The 15,000-nt window shown below is 46.4% G+C and overlaps 3 protein-coding genes and 1 long non-coding RNA gene across 50 annotated transcripts in view; 2 read left to right on the forward strand and 2 right to left on the reverse strand.

The window, feature by feature from the left end:
* LOC138636720 (ephrin type-B receptor 4b-like) overlaps positions 1 to 2,410 on the reverse strand; it is a 17,669-nt gene extending 15,259 nt beyond the window's left edge. For both annotated transcript variants that reach the window (XM_069724915.1, XM_069724916.1), the window contains exon 1: positions 1,702 to 2,410. In XM_069724915.1, coding sequence (XP_069581016.1) covers positions 1,702 to 1,813 — 112 coding nt within the window. In that variant the 5' untranslated portion in view covers positions 1,814 to 2,410. The remainder of the gene's footprint in view (positions 1 to 1,701) is intronic.
* A 3,140-nt stretch (positions 2,411 to 5,550) lies between these two features.
* psmb6 (proteasome 20S subunit beta 6) lies at positions 5,551 to 8,876 on the reverse strand. Of its 45 annotated transcripts, none has more exons than XM_069724884.1 (10): positions 8,086 to 8,205; positions 7,854 to 7,897; positions 7,638 to 7,789; positions 7,388 to 7,599; positions 7,300 to 7,347; positions 7,151 to 7,259; positions 6,631 to 6,696; positions 6,356 to 6,485; positions 5,865 to 6,009; positions 5,551 to 5,735 (listed from the first exon to the last, which is right to left on the reverse strand). In XM_069724884.1, exons 1-10 carry the CDS (start codon positions 8,126 to 8,128, stop codon positions 5,608 to 5,610), a joined length of 1,077 nt encoding a protein of 358 aa, XP_069580985.1. In that variant the 5' UTR covers positions 8,129 to 8,205; the 3' UTR covers positions 5,551 to 5,607. The 45 variants fall into 45 exon arrangements, with proteins under 45 accessions (XP_069580985.1, XP_069580993.1, XP_069581003.1 ...); XM_069724892.1 differs by having other exon boundaries at positions 7,151 to 7,515; positions 7,576 to 7,599; positions 7,638 to 7,669; positions 7,714 to 7,789; positions 8,086 to 8,204; XM_069724902.1 differs by having other exon boundaries at positions 7,151 to 7,303; positions 7,372 to 7,555; positions 7,622 to 7,669; positions 7,714 to 7,789; positions 8,086 to 8,204.
* On the forward strand, positions 7,221 to 8,060 carry LOC138636719 (uncharacterized). 2 transcript variants are annotated; one of them, XR_011312320.1, is made up of 7 exons: positions 7,221 to 7,259; positions 7,300 to 7,347; positions 7,384 to 7,491; positions 7,532 to 7,599; positions 7,638 to 7,717; positions 7,786 to 7,897; positions 8,002 to 8,060. It is a non-coding gene; the product is annotated as an uncharacterized lncRNA (long non-coding RNA). The 2 variants fall into 2 exon arrangements; XR_011312321.1 differs by having other exon boundaries at positions 7,300 to 7,395.
* A 109-nt stretch (positions 8,877 to 8,985) lies between the features above and the next one.
* Positions 8,986 to 12,511, forward strand: trappc1 (trafficking protein particle complex subunit 1). Its single transcript, XM_069724913.1, has 5 exons — positions 8,986 to 9,091; positions 9,528 to 9,626; positions 10,179 to 10,249; positions 10,322 to 10,460; positions 12,217 to 12,511. Exons 2-5 carry the CDS (start codon positions 9,528 to 9,530, stop codon positions 12,343 to 12,345), a joined length of 438 nt encoding a protein of 145 aa, XP_069581014.1. The 5' UTR covers positions 8,986 to 9,091; the 3' UTR covers positions 12,346 to 12,511.
* Positions 12,512 to 15,000: the final 2,489 nt, after the last annotated feature.

Genomic DNA, 15,000 nt, shown 5'->3' on the forward strand with positions numbered 1-15,000 from the left:
CCAGACCCACTGGTAGGGGGAGGAGGGGAGGAGGTACAGGTCTACTCATCTCCCTAAATGGAGGTTTTCTCTTTACCCACTTCCACTTCCTACCTCACTGTCTCTCGAGTTTCATGCTGTGACAGTTTCTCATCCGGGACAATTAAACATTGTTGTCCTCTACCGTCCTCCAGGTCCTTTAGGAGATTTCTTGGACGAATTAGACGTCCTCCTGTCAAACGTCCCAGAACATGGTCCTCCACTTGTCCTTCTGGGTGACTTTGACATCCAGACTGACAAGTCATCTGACCTGGTGCTCTTCCTGTCTTCCTTTGCTGTCTCCCTCAGTCCTTCCCCTCCTCCTCACAAAGGTTGGAACCACCTGGACTATATTTCACCAGAAACTGCTCCACATCTAACCTCACTGTAACTCCACTTCATGTCTCCGACCACTTCTTTATCTCTGACTCTCTCTAACTGACAACCTGACCACATCAACAGACTTTGGACCTGTCCGTCACAGCATTCACTCCTCCTCTCCCTCCTCTCTCCCTCCTCTCCCCTCCTGTCTCTCTCCTCTCTCCCTCCTCTCTCACTCCTCCTCTCTCCCTCCTCTCCCCTCCTGTCTCTCTCCTCTCTCCCTCCTCTCTCACTCCTCCTCTCTCCCTCCTCTCCCCTCCTCTCTCCCTCCTCTCCCCTCCTGTCTCTCTCCTCTCTCCCTCCTCTCCCTCCTCCTCTCTCACTCCTCTGTTTTATCTGCCCTCCCTTCAACTGACTCTTTCTCCCTCATGCATCCTAACTCAGCCACAGACACTCTCCTTTCTACTCTGTCTTCCTCTCTTGATTGTCTCTGTCCTCCTCCTCTCTGTCCTCCTCCTCTATGAGAGCATCAGAAAGGAAATGTAGAAAATCTAACCACCCTGACGACCTGCTCACTTATCAATCTCTCCTCTATCTCTGCAGCCAAAGAACCCTTAAAGATCCTTTAAAGATCCTTTAAAGAACCCTTAAAGATCCTTTAAAGAACCCTTAAAGATCCTTTAAAAATCCTTTAAAGAACCCTTAAAGAACCCTTAAAGATCCTTTAAAGAACCCTTAAAGATCCTTTAAAGAACCTTTAAAGATCCTTTAAGGACCTCTAAAGGGTTAAAAACAGTACATTCATTATTAAAAGACAAACTGACCAATCAGAGCTCTTCATGTTCTCTGAGGTTCTGCAGACAGAAGTATTGATCATCAATCAGACTGCAGTTTATCGATCAGTTCACTGACAGGTGACAAAAGTGGGACAACGTGGGATAACGTGGGACAACGTGAGACATCGTGGGACAACGTGAGACAACGTGGGACAAAGGGGGTCATTTAACTTTTTAATCAATCAACCCTAAACAGTTTGAAATTCAACTAAATCAAATGTTTTGATTTGAACAAAGACTTTAATTAAAATAAATAATGAGGAATTTAATTTTAAATAAAAAAAATGTTCTTCCTCACTGGTCATGACAGAAAGTATTGATTAATTATTATTGATTAATCTTAAATAGTTTCATGTGTTCAGAAAATTTTAATGATTGACAACCTGAAGACCAGTCAAGTTTGAAACTATGACGTCATCTCCTGTTGATTGAGCTGTCGGTAAACATCGATCACTCACAGACCTGATCAGCTGATTGATCGATGATGACGTCAGCAGGCTGATCAGACTGATCGATCAGGACTCACCTTCCTCCGCGGAGCAGCAGCGCAGCAGCAGCAGGAGGAGGAGCATCAGCAGCCCGCAGGAGGAGGTCCGTCCCGGGGCCGCGGGGGCCCGCCGGCCGCTCCGGCTCTCCATCAGATCCAGATCAGTCCCGATCACTGCTATTGATCACTGACGTCAGCTGGGCGCGCTCCCGGCCGGCCGCGCGCGCCTCATTGGAGCCCAAAAAGTAGAAATAGAAAAAAAAACAACAACCAAACCTCCAGAAGTGAATAAAGTCAGTTATTGATCCGAGAGACGGAAGTCCTTCATCCTTATCCTTCTGTCTCCAAGATGGAGGCTGAAACCTGGAACCGAAAAACCTGAAACTAGGGTTAAAAAAACAAGCTGAAGTCCTCCTTCTCCTCCTCCGGGCCCCTCCGACCTCCTCCTCCCCGGACTCCCCCTCAGCTCCTCGGTCCGACTCCTCTCCTCGTCTGTGCTCCAGCACCGAGCAGCGGGCTGAGGCTGCTCCGAGGCCGAAAGAGGAGCTCTGAGCGGCGGCCTGACCAGCGGAGAAGAGTCGGTGAGACCGCTGGAAGGTGGAGGATAAAGGAACGGGTCCCGACACACATAAAACACACACACACACTCACACACACATAAAAACACACAGACACACACAGGTAAAGCACACACAGGTAGACCACGCGCTGGGAGCTGCCGAGCCCACCGGAGGTCCCGGTTCTGTTTTCCAGCTGAAAGCTGCAGAAAAAAGTTCAGACAAAAGCGCAAAGTTTTCAGGCCCCGCCCACTCAACACCAGGCCCCGCCTGCATGGAGTCTGTGATTGGCCGAGCGGTGTGTCAGTCCCGAGAGAGCGGGGCTGATTGACAGGCAGTGAAGGAATGTGGAGAAAAGCTGTTTGTCGCTCTGCGCATGTCTGTTTGATAACGCAGACAAAAGGAATAATAAAAAAAAGGTTTTAAAAGTTGAAATCAAAGTTAAAGTAGAAAAAAAAACAGTTGATTATTTACTATTTTATAATAAATATTATAAAAAAATATATTTATACTAATTATACAATCTTCAGTCCTACACGGACTCCTCAGTCCTAGGGGGGAAGAGGAGGATGAAGATGATAAAGAGGAGGAGGAGGATGAAGAGCAGTCTTTTTGTATCATCGGGTCCTTTTCAGGTGTGAACAGGACAAAAGACAGGTGTCAGGTGACCCCCCCCCCCCCCCACCACCACCACCACCACCACCACCACCCGCCCGTTTCTGTTCTCTGGAGGCTGAGGTGTCAAACAACAAAAGAGGGAGTGGGGATGTGTGTGTGGGGGGGGGGGGTGGATGTGATGGTGAACAGAGGTGAATTGTGAGAAACTGGCATCTAACTGTCAAACACTGAGACGACAGGAAGAGAGGAAGAAGAGAGGTTTGACAGACAGGTGATAGCTCCGCCTCCATCAGATTCAAACCGGATTTGTGTGAATGCTCCGATGTGACTTGTGTAAACTGAACCTGTGAGTGAACCTGGACCTCCATCATTCACAACCGGCAGCTCTTCATGGATCTCAATCTACAAAACTCATCAGTCAGCCGACGCAGACGTTCAATGAAGTACTGAAACTGTAGAAGTACTGCAACAGAATCTAAAGTACTGAAACTGTAGAAGTACTGCAACAGAATCTAAAGTACTGAAACTGTAGAAGTACTGCAACAGAATCTAAAGTACTGAAACTGTAGAAGTACTGCAACAGAATCCAAAGTACTGAAACTGTAGAAGTACTGCAACAGAATCCACAGTACTGCAACAGAATCCAAAGTACTGAAACTGTAGAAGTATTGCAACAGAATCTAAAGTACTGCAACAGAATCCAAAGTACTGCAACAGAATCTAAAGTACTGAAACTGTAGAAGTACTGCAACAGAATCCAAAGTACTGCAACAGAATCCAAAGTACTGAAGCTGTAGAAGTACTGCAACAGAATCCAAAGTACTGAAACTGTAGAAGTACTGCAACAGAATCCAAAGTACTGAAGCTGTAGAAGTACTGCAACAGAATCTAAAGTACTGAAACTGTAGAAGTACTGCAACAGAATCTAAAGTACTGAAACAAAGTACTGAAACTGTAGAAGTACTGCAACAGAATCCACAGTACTGCAACAGAATCCAAAGTACTGAAACTGTAGAAGTATTGCAACAGAATCTAAAGTACTGCAACAGAATCCAAAGTACTGCAACAGAATCTAAAGTACTGAAACTGTAGAAGTACTGCAACAGAATCCAAAGTACTGCAACAGAATCCAAAGTACTGAAGCTGTAGAAGTACTGCAACAGAATCTAAAGTACTGAAACTGTAGAAGTACTGCAACAGAATCTAAAGTACTGAAACTGTAGAAGTACTGCAACAGAATCCAAAGTACTGAAGCTGTAGAAGTACTGCAACAGAATCTAAAGTACTGAAACTGTAGAAGTACTGCAACAGAATCCAAAGTACTGAAACTGTAGAAGTACTGCAACAGAATCCACAGTACTGCAACAGAATCCAAAGTACTGAATCTGTAGAAGTATTGCAACAGAATCTAAAGTACTGCAACATAATCCAAAGTACTGCAACAGAATCTAAAGTACTGAAACTGTAGAAGTACTGCAACAGAATCCAAAGTACTGCAACAGAATCCAAAGTACTGAAGCTGTAGAAGTACTGCAACAGAATCTAAAGTACTGAAACTGTAGAAGTACTGCAACAGAATCCAAAGTACTGAAACTGTAGAAGTACTGCAACAGAATCCACAGTACTGCAACAGAATCCAAAGTACTGAAACTGTAGAAGTATTGCAACAGAATCTAAAGTACTGCAACAGAATCCAAAGTACTGCAACAGAATCTAAAGTACTGAAACTGTAGAAGTACTGCAACAGAATCCAAAGTACTGCAACAGAATCCAAAGTACTGAAGCTGTAGAAGTACTGCAACAGAATCCAAAGTACTGAAACTGTAGAAGTACTGCAACAGAATCCAAAGTACTGAAGCTGTAGAAGTACTGCAACAGAATCTAAAGTACTGAAACTGTAGAAGTACTGCAACAGAATCCAAAGTACTGAAACTGTAGAAGTACTGCAACAGAATCTAAAGTACTGAAACTGTAGAAGTACTGCAACAGAATCCAAAGTACTGAAGCTGTAGAAGTACTGCAACAGAATCTAAAGTACTGAAACTGTAGAAGTACTGCAACAGAATCCAAAGTACTGAAACTGTAGAAGTACTGCAACAGAATCCACAGTACTGCAACAGAATCCAAAGTACTGAAACTGTAGAAGTATTGCAACAGAATCTAAAGTACTGAAGCTGTAGAAGTACTGCAACAGAATCTAAAGTACTGAAACTGTAGAAGTACTGCAACAGAATCTAAAGTACTGAAACTGTAGAAGTACTGCAACAGAAGACAAAGTACTGAAACTGTAGAAGTACTGCAACAGAATCTAAAGTACTGAAACTGTAGAAGTACTGCAACAGAAGACAAAGTACTGAAACTGTAGAAGTACTGCAGTACCGAAGACAAAGTACTGAAACTGTAAAAGTACTGCAACAGAAGACAAAGTACTGAAACTGTAGAAGTACTGCAACAGAAGACAAAGTACTGTGTTTAAATGATACTTAAATATCTGATCAGGAGAATGTTGACTTACATTACATTATTGTATACTGTACTATATTATATTACATTATTAATATTAGTGAGGATGGTGTAAATGTCCCCACAGCGCTGGTAAACCTGCAGCGATGTGTCTCCGTCGCCACCTGCTGGACGCTCAGGGAACTACACCAACATCCTGAAAACAAAGCTGCTGAGGTCAGTGAGCTGAAGAAGACCAGGACAGGTGGAGCCAGGTGGAACCTTTATTAACACAACACACAGGTGAGCACAGGTGAACAGGGCGGGTTCAGTGGGTGGAGAACTTGGTCAGCTGGTTCCCCAGAATCACCCGTCGCTCCACCCCCTCCTCAGAGATGGTGGCCAGTCTCACCACACCGCCGCTGGAGCCGTCTCTCTCCATCGCCAGAGACAGGGCTGAGACAGGTGGGAGACAGGTGAGAGACAGGTGAGAGACAGGACTACAACATACATCAAAGTCTGTGTGGGTGGAGCTTGTAGCCCAGAGAGGACTCCAGCTCCCAGCATGCCTTGCGGCAGCAGTACCTGCAGCAGTGAGCTCCAGACACTGGTCTTTGTTCAGTCCTGGTTTGTAGTTGGAGTCCATGAAGCCGTAGATGTAGGAGCTGCCGCTGCCGCCCACAGACACCGGCTGTCTCACCAACATCCCACCAATAGGAACGCAGTACACCTGGACAGGTAACACACACACACACACACACACACACACACACACACACACACACACAGATAACAGACATTTTATGAGTCATGTTGCTGCTTACACGCCACTAAAAATGTATTAACATATAACGGTGGGTGGTGTCCTACAGGTGGTGTCCTACAGGTGTCCTACAGGTGGTGTCCTACAGGTGTACTACAGGTGGTGTACTACAGGTGGTGTCCTACAGGTGTACTACAGGTGGTGTACTACAGGTGGTGTACTACAGGTGGTGTCCTACGGGTAGTGTACTGCAGGTGTCCTACAGGTGGTGTCCTACAGGTGTACTACAGGTGGTGTCCTACAGGTGTAGTACCTGCCCCCCCTTCCTCCTGTCCCAGCCGGCCACCAGGATCCCGGCTGTCAGCTCCTCTCTGTAGCGGTAGCAGCTAGCTCTGAACAGATTGGCAGCCGTCTCCACCAACGGGGGCTCGTCCAGCTCGATGCTGGGGGCGGGACCACACGCACAGGTGAGTTTCAGGCACACAGGACCGGACCGGACCGGACCGGACGTGTGTGTGTGTGTGTGTGTGTGTGTGTGTGTGTGTGTGTGTGTGTGTGTGTGTGTGTGTGTGTGTGTGTGTGTGGTACCTGTGGAAGCCCAGCTGATAGGTGACAACGTCAGCGATGGCCTGAGTGTCAGCTGCTGATCCGGACCTGCAGCAGACAGAACAACAGAACTTCTGCAGGTGATTCTGCAGCCCTGAAAAGGTTCTGGAGCTCCTGAACAACATCCTGGAAGAGTCCCTGGGTTCTTAAAAAGTTCTTATGAAACAGTTCTGAGTTTTCCAAATGTTTCCGGGTTCCAAACAGCTCCCATTAAAAAGGTTCTGGCCTCTCTGAAAAGGTTCTTCAGGGGTGATTTCAACATAGTTCTGGTCTGCTGGTGGTTCTTTGGTTCTTCGGTCCCAAATAAAGCTTTTAAAACATAATAAGTTCCTGTGATTCTAGAACTTAACAACTTACAATCCTTCGTTCCTAATTAAGTTTAGTTCTCAAAGTTCCCATTAACGTCTTTAGAAGTTCCTCTAGAAATGTTCCGAAAGGATTCCGTAAACAAAAAGTAAACAAACAGTAAACAAACAGACTTCCTGTTTCAAGGGGAACTGACCTGCAGCAGAAGATCCGGTCGTGGATCGGAGTCAGTTTGTCTGTGACTCTGTTGGCGATGTATGCTCTGAGAGACAGACAGACAGGTGGGGAGACAGACAGACAGACAGGTGGGGAGGGAGACAGACAGACAGGTGGGGGGAGAGACAGACAGGTGGGGAGAGAGACAGACAGACAGGTGGGGGGAGAGACAGACAGGTGGGGAGGGAGACAGACAGACAGGTGGGGAGAGAGACAGACAGACAGGTGGGGAGACAGACAGACAGACAGGTGGGGAGAGAGACAGACAGACAGGTGGGGAGAGAGACAGACAGACAGGTGGGGAGAGAGACAGACAGACAGGTGGGGAGGGAGACAGACAGACAGGTGGGGAGAGAGAGAGACAGGTGGGGGGAGAGACAGACAGGTGGGGAGAGAGACAGACAGACAGGTGGGGGGAGAGACAGACAGGTGGGGAGGGAGACAGACAGAGGTGGGGAGAGAGACAGACAGACAGGTGGGGAGACAGACAGACAGACAGGTGGGGAGAGAGACAGACAGACAGGTGGGGAGAGAGACAGACAGACAGGTGGGGAGAGAGACAGACAGACAGGTGGGGAGAGAGACAGACAGACAGGTGGGGAGGGAGACAGACAGACAGGTGGGGAGAGAGACAGACAGGTGGGGAGACAGACAGACAGACAGGTGGGGAGGGAGACAGACAGACAGGCGGGGAGGGAGACAGACAGGTGGGGAGACAGACAGACAGGTGGGGAGAGAGACAGACAGACAGACAGAGAGACAGACAGACAGGTGGGGAGGGAGAGAGACAGACAAACAGACAGGTGGGGAGAGAGACAGACAGACAGACAGACAGGTGGGGAGACAGACAGACAAACAGACAGGTGGGGAGGGAGAGAGACAGACAGACAAACAGACAGGTGGGGAGAGAGACAGACAGACAGGTTACCTCAGTGTTTCCTACATTCAGGGTAATCATCGTCTCCACTCTTACCCTGTGGTGGTGCGAGAGTCGGCTCCGATCACCACTCCTCCATCATACTCCACCGCCATGATGGTGGTCTGACAGACAGACAGGTAGAGAGACAGACAGACAGGTGAACAGACAGACAGGTTGGTAGCGAGACAGACATCGTGTTAGCATAACTGTCACGGAGAGCTGATAAGAAACAAACCCGCTGAATGACTCCGAGTTGACCGTTAGCTTTTATTCGCGACACACTGCGTCCAATATCGGACAAGATTTATATTCTATACGAAGAATAACAGACGTGTCCGATAATGGAAGAATGAGTATTAGCAAACGTTAGCCACTTAGAAAGCTTCTTATAAACGCAGTGTCAGACCCGTAGATACATTTACCGATATATATGAATTATATACGTCTACGGTCAGTCCACCATGACCACAGTCCTTCCGGTTCCATCACGTTGACCGGTTCTGGTTTAACGGATCAGGAGGCCGCAGGAGCGTTTGCCGCCGTTAGCTCCTGCAGAACTGCCGTCTCATTCAGCTCCTGTTTGCAGTGTAAAAACTCTCCACCGGGAAAGAACTGGGCCTGGCTCGGCCCACACCGGTTCCACGGACCCTGGACTCACCCCAGTGCTGACTTCCTGGTCAGTCCAGTCCGGGACCAGGTCGTTTTTAGAAGAAACTTGCTGGTTAAAGTACGGCATCATTGGTGCTGCGGCAGCCATCTTGTCTCTGTTTGTAAAACTGGGCACGAGACGAGCTGCCCGAGCTGAGAGTTTCCGCAGTTAGCAGGTCACAAACAAACTCATACACACCTCTGTGTCATCGGGTTATATACTAGTTTTCGGGCTTTGTTTTTTTACATTAAAAAAAACTTCAATGTAACGTTTTAAAACCCCACAAAAATAATGTTGTTCTGGCATGTAAGTGGACACCTCTGCAGTGGGTCCTAGAGAAACAAGAAACGAAGGTAAACACTGCTGCCGATTCTTTAAATGTCTGATAGACTTGATTTTACACACTTAGTTTAAAACATTTCATCTTGGTTTTTAGCTTTATTGCTTTAATTATCAGTATTTTATTTAAGTGACGTGTAATCACGTCGTTTTAATTCATAAAGAGCTCATTTACTGACCGTCTGGTCTCGACTGAGTCTTCTGGACAACCAGACTCCATTTAAAAATGGGCCGTTTTAATCCAGATATTTAAAACCCAATACCTGATCAATATATCGGTCATAGAAGATAAATAAAAGGCTCTTTGGATTCTAATGTTTAACTAGTTTAACCTGAAGCACATTATGACTTATTGATTTCTGATGTGATGCTCGTGGTTTAAAGTCGGTGTTTGTGTTTCAGAGGACGTTTACCTGTCTGTCTCTCTACCTGTCTGTCCACCTGTTTCAGATGACAGTTCATAACTTGTACATATTCGACCGAAACGGAAACTGTCTGTATTATAACGAGTGGAACCGGAAGAAGCAGGCGGGGATCTCCAAGGAGGAGGTGACGTCACAAATTCATCAATAAACACGATGAAATGAAAAACAGAATCAGTGTGTGAGGTTTAACTGTCTGTCTGCCTGTCTGTCTGCCTGTCTGTCTATCTGTCTGTGTCTGCCTGCCTGTCTCACTCTGTCTGCCTGTCTGTCTGTGTCTGCCTGTCTGTCTATCTGTCTGTGTCTGCCTGCCTGTCTCACTCTGTCTGCCTGTCTGTCTGTCTCTCTCTCTGCCTGTCTGTCTGTCTGTCTCTCTCTCTGTCTGTCTGTGTATCTGTGTCTCTCTCTGCCTGTCTGTCTCTGTCGGTCTGCCTGTCTGTCTGCCTGTCTGCCTCTCTTTGTCGGTCTGCCTGTCTCTCTCTCTCTGCCTGTCTGTCTGTCTCTCTCTGCCTGTCTGCCTGTCTCTCTCTCTTGTCTGTCTGTCTGTCTCTCTCTCTGCCTGTCTGTCTGTCTCTCTCTTGTCTGTCTGTCTGTCTCTCTCTGTCTGTCTGTGTCTCTCTCTGCCTGTCTGTCTCTGTCGGTCTGCCTGTCTCTCTCTCTGCCTGTCTGTCTTCTGCAGGAGTTTAAACTGATGTACGGGATGTTGTTCTCCATCCGATCATTCGTCAGTAAGATGTCTCCTCTGGACATGTATCCTTCACAGCACCTGTCTGTCTGCCTGTCTGCCTGTCTGCCTGTCTGTGGTCCTTAGTCTATCCTCAGGAAGGACGGCTTCCTGTCCTTTCAGACCAGCAGATATCGTCTTCATTACTACGAGACTCCCAGTGGACTGAAGTTTGTTCTGAACACCGACCTGTCGGTGTCCAACGCTAGAGACACACTGCAGCACATCTACAGCAACGTGAGACACACAGAGATACACAAAGACACATAGAGACAGAGAGAGACACAGAGAGACACATAGAGACAGAGAGACACACAGAGAGACACATAGAGACAGAGAGACACACAGAGATACACAAAGACACATAGAGACAGAGAGACACATAGACATACACAAAGATACAGAGATACATAGAGACACACAGAGATACACACAGAGATACACACAGAGACACACACAGAGACACACACAGAGATACACACAGAGACACACACAGAGACACACAGATATACACAGAGACACACACAGAGATACACAGAGATACACAGAGATACACACAGAGATACACAGAGATACACACAGAGATACACACAGAGATACACACAGAGACACACACAGAGACACACAGATATACACAGAGACACACACAGAGATACACAGAGATACACACAGAGATACACAGAGATACACAGAGATACACAGAGATACACGCAGAGATACACAGAGATACACACAGAGATACACAGAGATACACACAGAGATACACAGAGATACACACAGAGACACACAGATATACACAGAGATGCACATAGAGATACACAGAGACACACACAGAGATACACAGAGATACACAGAGATACACACAGATACACACAGATACACAGAGATACACGCAGAGATACACAGAGATACACACAGAGATACACGCAGATATACACAGAGATACACAGAGATACACGCAGAGATACACAGATATACACAGAGATACACAGAGATACACAGAGATACACAGAGAATACACACAGAGATACACAGAGATACACACAGATACACACAGAGAATACACACAGAGATACACAGAGATACACAGAGATACACAGAGATACATGCAGAGATACACAGAGATACACAGAGATACACACAGAGATACACAGAGATACACAGAGATACACACAGAGATACACAGAGATACACAGAGATACACAGAGATACATGCAGAGATACACAGAGATACACAGATACACACAGATACACAGAGATACACAGAGATACACACAGAGATACACAGAGATACACACAGAGATACACAGAGATACACACAGAGATACACACAGAGATACACAGAGATACACACAGAGATACACACAGAGATACACAGAGATACACAGAGATACACAGAGATACACAGAGATACACACAGAGATACACAGAGATACACACAGAGATACACAGAGATACACGCAGAGATACACAGAGATACACAGAGATACACACAGAGATACACAGAGATACACACAGAGATACACAGAGATACACAGAGATACACAGAGATACACGCAGAGATACACAGAGATACACGCAGAGATACACAGAGATACAAACACAAACACACATTAAGACTCTTGTACATTTATCATTTTACTGATATATTTTATTTGTTTCACTTTTTTCTGGTAAATTTTCAACGTTAATCAAAAACACAACTTTATTTCAATTTGATGACTTTTAACTTGAAATGTTGAGGTATTATTTTGGAAATCTCTCCACTGATCAGTTTCCTGTCACTTCCTGTAAGCTGCAGCTGGAAACCTGCTGATCCCCAGTAGCTCCTCCCCTCTCCTGCTGGTTCCCGCCTCTTCTTTTCTGACCAATCAAACAGTTGTTTGATTTAAAATGACAGGAAGGGACAGAAACACTGTTACTGAAGGCTTTTATTGTGAAGGATCTGAGCACTGTCATTTATCTGTCTGTCTCTCCACCCTCTGTCTCCCAGCTGTATGTGGAGCTGGTAGTGAAGAACCCCGTCTGTCCTCCATCTCTCAGTTTGGACAGCGAACTGTTCAGCAGCCGACTGGACGTCTTCATCAGATCTTTGCCGTACTACAGTCCCCGTGCCGCCTGATGGACACACACACACACACACACACACACACACACACACACACACACACACACACACACACACACACACACACACACACACACTGATATATACACACACACACAGAGCTGTATTTAATGTTTGAATCCAATTTTTGTGTTTTCAAAATTAAACTGATCTGAAATCAGTCTGATGTTTTTATTGACTATGGTTTCAATCAATAATCAATCAATCAGGACACTGATTATTGATGGATGAGGAACTCCTTCAGTTGCAGCTCTGACAAATAAAAATAAACATTTACAGTGATCAGTTTAAATCAGGATGAAGAGTAATCAATACGTTACACTATTGATCATGAAGGACTCTGATGATCGTCTAACAGGAAGTTACTTTTATTCTGATGATCCTCTAACAGGAAGTACTTTTATTCTGATGATCCTCTAACAGGAAGTACTTTTCTTCTGATGATCCAACAGGAAGTAGTTTTAAACCTGAACCTGATCCTAATCTGAGTCAGTTGTGAGAGATGCATTGTGGGTAATGCAGGCAACAGGTCTTAAACTGAAGCAGCAATCAATCTAATAATATCATTAAAAGACAGGAAGAGAGAAAACGTGTGTGTGTGTGTGTGTGTGTGTCAGTATGTTTTTCAGTAGGATTACAGATTATGTTTCCACAGATTACAGTGTCTGAAAACATCAGGACAGACAACTGCAGGACGAGGAGATGTCCTCTCATGTCCCCACAGAGCAGTATTTTGATGTTTCATGATGCCTCTTTTATTGAGACTGATTAGAGACAGGAAAAGGAAAAACTGTGGACACCCAGGAGACGTGTCTTTTGTCCCCGTTCAGGGCATCAACATCTGTCACGCGGACATGTGTGGAAGACGAGGTCCCTGTAAGGTCTTCGTCAGTGACATCTGTGGACAGGAAGAGGACGAGTGGACAGGTCTGTGGGACAGGCAGTGTTGGGTGGAGTGATGACCCGGGGGGCGAGGTGAGGGACGGACAGAGGATGAGGAGGTTCAACATGAACAGGTTTAATCTGCAGCGATGCATTCAGGGATGGTGGGACGAGTCCACGTCCCCTCCGTCCCCTGTGTGCGTGACATCCTGCGGGCAGGAAGCCAAGTGGACATCTGCACTGAGAGATTGTTTGGGTTTAAATCGGATCGGTGAAGGACGGACATGATATCTGCGCTCTGATTGGTCGGATTAGACCAACAGGATTAATGTGAGCGCTGCAGCCGAGACACACGGACAGAGAAGGTGGACAGACGCTGGGGACGAAAGGACGGGGACATCAGAGACAGGTACGTCTGCAGGAGGAGGAGGAAGAGACCATCATCATCATCTTTATCTTTATCATTATCTTCGTCACCATCATCATCATCATCACCATCATCATGATCTTCATCATCACCATCATCATCTCCATCATCATCACCACCATCATCATCATCATTATCTTCATCACCATCACCATTATCGCCATCATCATTATCTTCATAATCACCATCATTATATCTTCATCATCACCATCATCACCATCATCATCACCACCATCACCACCACCATCATCATCTTTATCATCATCACCATCATCACCACCACCATCATCATCATCATCATTATCTTCATCATCATCACCATCATCGCCATCATCATTATCTTCATAATCACCATCATCATCGTCATCACCATCATCACCATCATCATCATCACCATCATTATATCTTCATCATCACCATCATCACCATTATCACCATCATCACCATCATCATCATCATGATCACCATCATCATCATCATCATCATCACCATCATTATCATCATCACCATCATCATCATCACCACCACCACCACCATCATCATCATCATTGTCATCACCATCATCATCATCATCATCACCGTCATTGTCAGGAGTTCAGTTTTGTCCTCCATTTTGCCCCCGATCACCTCTCCTCCTGTGTCCACTGTTTTTGTCTGTGGCCACGCCCCTCACCTCCCGTGGCCACGCCCCTCACCAGTCCCAGCAGATGCAGCCACTCACCCCTGATCACCACCTGCAGGTGTGCTGCATCTCCCTGATCACCTCCCCGGACTATATGTAACCTGCCCCTGCACAACTCTGGTTGTCGGTTCATTTTTGTTAGCCCCCCGTCCGTCTTCCGTCTGCTCCCCGTCAGCTCTCTGTCAGTCCTGTTCCTGTTCCCGTTCCTCCGGCCTCTGTGTCTCCTGCGGATATCCCCGTCAAAATCACCAGTCGGTGGAGTTGCCCTCCCGGCTAGGAGGATTGTTGACGCCGTCCCTTCCGCTGGTCTGCCGGCTGCCCTGTTACCCGTGTCCCCCTGGAGCTGTCGGTTGAGCTGCCCTCCCGACTGGACGTAAACTGGACACGCTCGGTGCCACCTTTTGGTTTGTAGTTTTTTTGTTTGTTTATTTTTTGGACAATAAAGACAGTATTTTTTGGAACTTATACCTCGAGTCTGTGAGCTTGCATTTGGGTCCTGGAAAAATACTCCACCTCATAACAGAATGAACCGACCACGGAGGGACCCAGCAGCCACAGACTCGAATCCTAAATACGTGACTTTATTCCAATATTTTTCCAATCAGGCCCGCTTAAATGACACGGTTTCCGCTGAACCCCGGACTGGATTCGAGGGAAC

The sequence above is a fragment of the Brachyistius frenatus genome, unplaced genomic scaffold (assembly GCF_029030835.1).
Source record: "Brachyistius frenatus isolate BFR_SWC_R1_liver_20210118 unplaced genomic scaffold, ASM2903083v1 Contig_401, whole genome shotgun sequence".
NCBI lineage: Eukaryota > Metazoa > Chordata > Actinopteri > Embiotocidae > Brachyistius > Brachyistius frenatus.

Excerpts from the sequence above, each read along its gene's own strand:
- psmb6 (XM_069724865.1), bottom strand. The coding sequence starts at position 8,128 with ATGATTACCCTGAATGTAGGAAACACTGAGGTAACCTGTCTGT. Across the intron at positions 6,697-7,150 it reads GACCGGATCTTCTGCTGCAG|GTCCGGATCAGCAGCTGACA; the intron begins GTCAGTTCCCCT and ends TGTCTGCTGCAG. Across the intron at positions 6,486-6,630 it reads TATCAGCTGGGCTTCCACAG|CATCGAGCTGGACGAGCCCC; the intron begins GTACCACACACA and ends TCCCGCCCCCAG.
- trappc1 (XM_069724913.1), top strand. The coding sequence starts at position 9,528 with ATGACAGTTCATAACTTGTACATATTCGACCGAAACGGAAACTGTCTG. Across the intron at positions 10,250-10,321 it reads AAGATGTCTCCTCTGGACAT|GAAGGACGGCTTCCTGTCCT; the intron begins GTATCCTTCACA and ends GTCTATCCTCAG. Across the intron at positions 10,461-12,216 it reads TGCAGCACATCTACAGCAAC|CTGTATGTGGAGCTGGTAGT; the intron begins GTGAGACACACA and ends TCTGTCTCCCAG.